The sequence below is a fragment of the Echinops telfairi genome, unplaced genomic scaffold, assembly GCF_000313985.2.
Source record: "Echinops telfairi isolate 266 unplaced genomic scaffold, ASM31398v2 ScPeMD7_6;HRSCAF=24_0, whole genome shotgun sequence".
NCBI lineage: Eukaryota > Metazoa > Chordata > Mammalia > Afrosoricida > Tenrecidae > Echinops > Echinops telfairi.
The window spans coordinates 1,466,971-1,470,749 of record NW_022103902.1 but is presented as its reverse complement, the minus strand read 5'-3'; the positions used below and the strand labels follow the sequence as shown (position 1 = coordinate 1,470,749).

Here is a 3,779-nt window from a genome sequence, read left to right as displayed (position 1 = left end):
AAAGAGTAATAAAGAAAAGACCACCAATAATATTAAAAAGCCAGAGAAGAAATTTAATTATCAGCTCTAAGATTGCTTCAATTAGCCATGATGTATTTCCTCATTTTCAACTTCTAATATATCTCACAGCTTGAAGTTTCTCCATATTCTGCATAACCTCTATCTTCCTGTGTAAAAGAGGCCCCTGTAGCATAATGGGTTATGTATCAGGCTGCTCACTTCAAGGTTGGTGGTTCAAGTGCTTCTGGAGAAAAATGAGGCTTTTTGCTTTCATAAAGGTTTACAGCCTCAAACCCTGGGGAGCAGTTCTGCTCTGCCCTGTATGCTCATGTTAGCTCAGAATTAACGCCACAGCAGTGGGTCTGTGGTTTTAGTTGAGTCAAAACTGGAAAGCATAGCAAATGTGAGGTTTTTTTAAAGATTATGTTGGCTCTCTCTGTATTAACAAAAGGTCTCCAAGATAATTTTTTAAATGAAAAAAGTTTAGTTTTATAAAGAATAGTATAAACAAGCTAGTGACACCTAGTATAACAATTGAGATAAGAATATTTACTTGGCTGTGTAAACAAATGCTGGGCAACTATACATATTTTTAATCATATGAGTATTCAATTTCTATAATTGCTTCGGAAAGTTGAAGCACTGGCAACTTAGAACAAAACCTGACTGTAACTCAGAAAAGGCACCGCAGCACGTCAGTTCCAGCGCACAGCCTACACAGGGCTCGCCGGGCTGCACATCCCGCCTGGATTGGCCGAGGAGGCTCGCGTTTCTCCCGAAGAGCAGCTGGCGGGCTTGATCTGCCCTCCTTGCAGGCAGCAGTCTGTCACCTGGCTGCCACCACAGCTGAATGAACCCAGCTCCTCAAAGCGAGTGAGAGTGTGGTATTCAGTGTGCTTACGTAGATCAGAGCTGTAAAACCAAAGCCCGACCACAAGCTTTTTTTCTTGCTTTTTTTGTAAGTAAAATCGTATTGGACATAGTCATGTCCATATGTTTATGTTTTACGTATGGCTGCTGTCTTTAGCTATTGACAGAGTTGAGTCCTTGCAGCATAGGCCTTCAGGCTTGTCATGTATACCATGAAATACTTTGCAGAAATATTTGCTGACCCCTACCTTAGATCTTGGCTTTTACATTTTCAGTTGTGGAACACATTGTTCAAATTTTAATATGACGCGACTTCAAACACTTCTGGAAAAATTCCATTATCTTTCATTCCATTTTCGATGAATTGTTAAATCCCCTCTCTAGATTTCTTTAGATTTTTATTGTTATTAAATACAGCAATACTTCCTGAAGTGCGGTTAGGGCCTAAGTTGGTCAACCCCCTGCGTACTCATTTTTTTCCTACCCTGCATCCTCTCGCAACTGTTTCCTGAGGAGAATTTGTGGAACCCTTGGGATCCTGTAGGAATACCGTTGGAAAATGATCGCATTATAACAACTCTGAGGTTTAGATAGTGAACGATTTGGGCTCATAGAAGTGAGTTAATTAAGGTTTAGTAAGCAAATGGAACACAAAACAAAATCCAGAATCAATGGTCATATTTCTCTTTATATTTTATTTTGTCTTCATTGTGTATATTTGTCTTTGTCTGATGGTTTAGTGGCGAATGACTCCCCTCACTCCCTGCCTTTCTTCTGTCACGCAGGTTTTTGTAAGGCAAGTTTCCTTCCTTTGCTAGAATTTGCCTATACGTCTGTGCTAAGTTTTGACTTCTGTAGCATGGCTGATGTAGCCATCCTGGCTCGTCATCTTTTCATGTCAGAAGTTTTAGAGATCTGTGAAAGTGTACACAAACTGATGGAAGAGAAGCAGTTAACGGTGTACAAAAAGGGCGAAGTACAGACAGTTGCATCTACCCAGGACTTACCGGAACGGAATGGAGAAATAGCAACTCCTGTGGTGAGCACTGAGGGAGCTACGCCAACTCTGCCGACAGAACGTGGGGGCTGTGACATTGTACTCCTCGTAAACGGAGAAGTGCCAGAGGCTGAGCAGAATGGAGCGGGAGGACGACAGGCTGAGCCCCAGGTGTCCTCAGAGGCCGGGGGTGGTCTGTCGTCTGTTGGGTGTGTCACTGATTTCCATACTAAAGTGGAACCTGATGATTCACCATCCAAAAATAAGCAGGCAGAACTCGAGTCTTCAGACAGCAGAGAAGAAAGCAAAGTCTTTAATACTCATCCTTCACTTTCACACAACAGTGTAATCAGTAGCTCCCCAATGGACAGTGTTAAGGAAAATGATAAGTCAACTGAGGACGTCTGTGCTGAGAAAATTCCAGAACATGGTCAGAACCTTGCTCAGCCTGTAAGCAATCAGGAAGATCTAGCTGCACCTGTCGAAAAGACAGAGCTTGGCTCGGATGATGAGACGTACAGAAGCAAGCTTCGGCAGCGCTCGGTTACTGAAGGCGGATATATCCGACTGCACAAGGGACTGGAGAAAAAGCTGCAGAAGCGGAAGGGTGTCCCCAAGTCAGCAATTCAGCAGGTGTGGTATAAAAAGGTCGCTCTTAGTAGTTTAGCTTTACGTTGAAAGCGTTTTATTCATAAACTTATGTCCCGGTGGGCATTATTTGGGAGGGGTGCAAGGAAGCAACTTAGTACTTTAAATACAAACAGATGATGTGAATCTGAAAAGTTTCTGTTAGTTATGTATAATTCGTCTCATAACTTTAACAATCAAAACAAGTATACTTACTTAGGTTGTGCATTCTCTCTCTTCATTAGGTGGCCCAGAAATTAGTTCAAAGAGGAAAGAAGATGAAGCAGCCAAGAAGAGATCCCAAGGAGCACAGTGAAGAAGCCTCGCACAAGTGTGGAGAATGCGGGGTGCTTTTCCAGACGCGGTACGCCCTCATCATGCACACCCTGAAACACGAGAGAGCTAGAGAGTACAAATGCCCGGTAAGTCTCTGGACGCCAAGTGAGGAAGGGATCTACCTTCATCCTAAGTAGAAGTCTCTTACTGCTTGATTCTTTTCCTATGACTTGCATTCTCCGGCTCTGTTGTGACATTCTGGATATGGCTGCAAGATTCACCTTCTGAATTGTACCTGTCATTTTCTTACAAAGAAAGTCGGCAGACTTAGATTTCCTTCCTCCAGTTACCCCACAAACACACCAGTAAAAAGGTGGTTTTGCAAATATAAACTTTTTCAGAACAAGTGGGAAGAAGAGAGCTTAACAACTAATTCTTGAAGCAAAAAAATAGATGGAGGGTAGTTCCAGATTTCTAAAAACTCCCTTCCAGGCTTTCAGTAAAGAGAGCTAAGAACTAACCCAGATTATATGCCAAAGCCCCGCAAATAGTCAAAACCTGGTGGTTCCAACTACCTTGAAAGTAAAGATAGGTCTGGTTGTTGTTTTAAAAAGCAACTGTCAGTAGCCCCACCTCTTCAGCTAAAGATCTGTCTTCTATTCTTGGCAAAAATAAACCATAACTGCACTGAGTAACACTGCGATAAAGGGGGATGTACTGTAGCCCAGACGTGAAGGAATCAAGTTTACATCTGAACACTGAGGCCTCCAGGTTCTCTGTCCTCACTTCAGTGCCAGGCTGTCACTAGCCATGCTCTTAACCTTAAAAGCCAAAGGGAGAAAGGTTTGTCTTTGAGAAATCTGCAGCTCAGTAACAACAAACCTACAGATACTGACTAAAACCCATGGTTGACCTTAACCTTACACAGAAATTCCAATTTATTTCTTAATGTGTTACTCTGCTACATGAACAGATATCAAGGATCAATGACTCATGACAAGGTTTCAAG

The 3,779-nt window shown here is 42.4% G+C and overlaps 1 protein-coding gene across 1 annotated transcript in view; it reads left to right on the top strand.

Moving 5' to 3' along the window:
- ZBTB11 (zinc finger and BTB domain containing 11) overlaps positions 1 to 3,779 on the top strand; it is a 35,672-nt gene that overhangs the window by 14,684 nt on the left and 17,209 nt on the right. The window contains exons 4-5 of the mRNA XM_004706377.2: positions 1,656 to 2,500; positions 2,740 to 2,916. Of these exons, the coding sequence (XP_004706434.1) occupies positions 1,656 to 2,500; positions 2,740 to 2,916 (1,022 nt within the window). The remainder of the gene's footprint in view (positions 1 to 1,655; positions 2,501 to 2,739; positions 2,917 to 3,779) is intronic.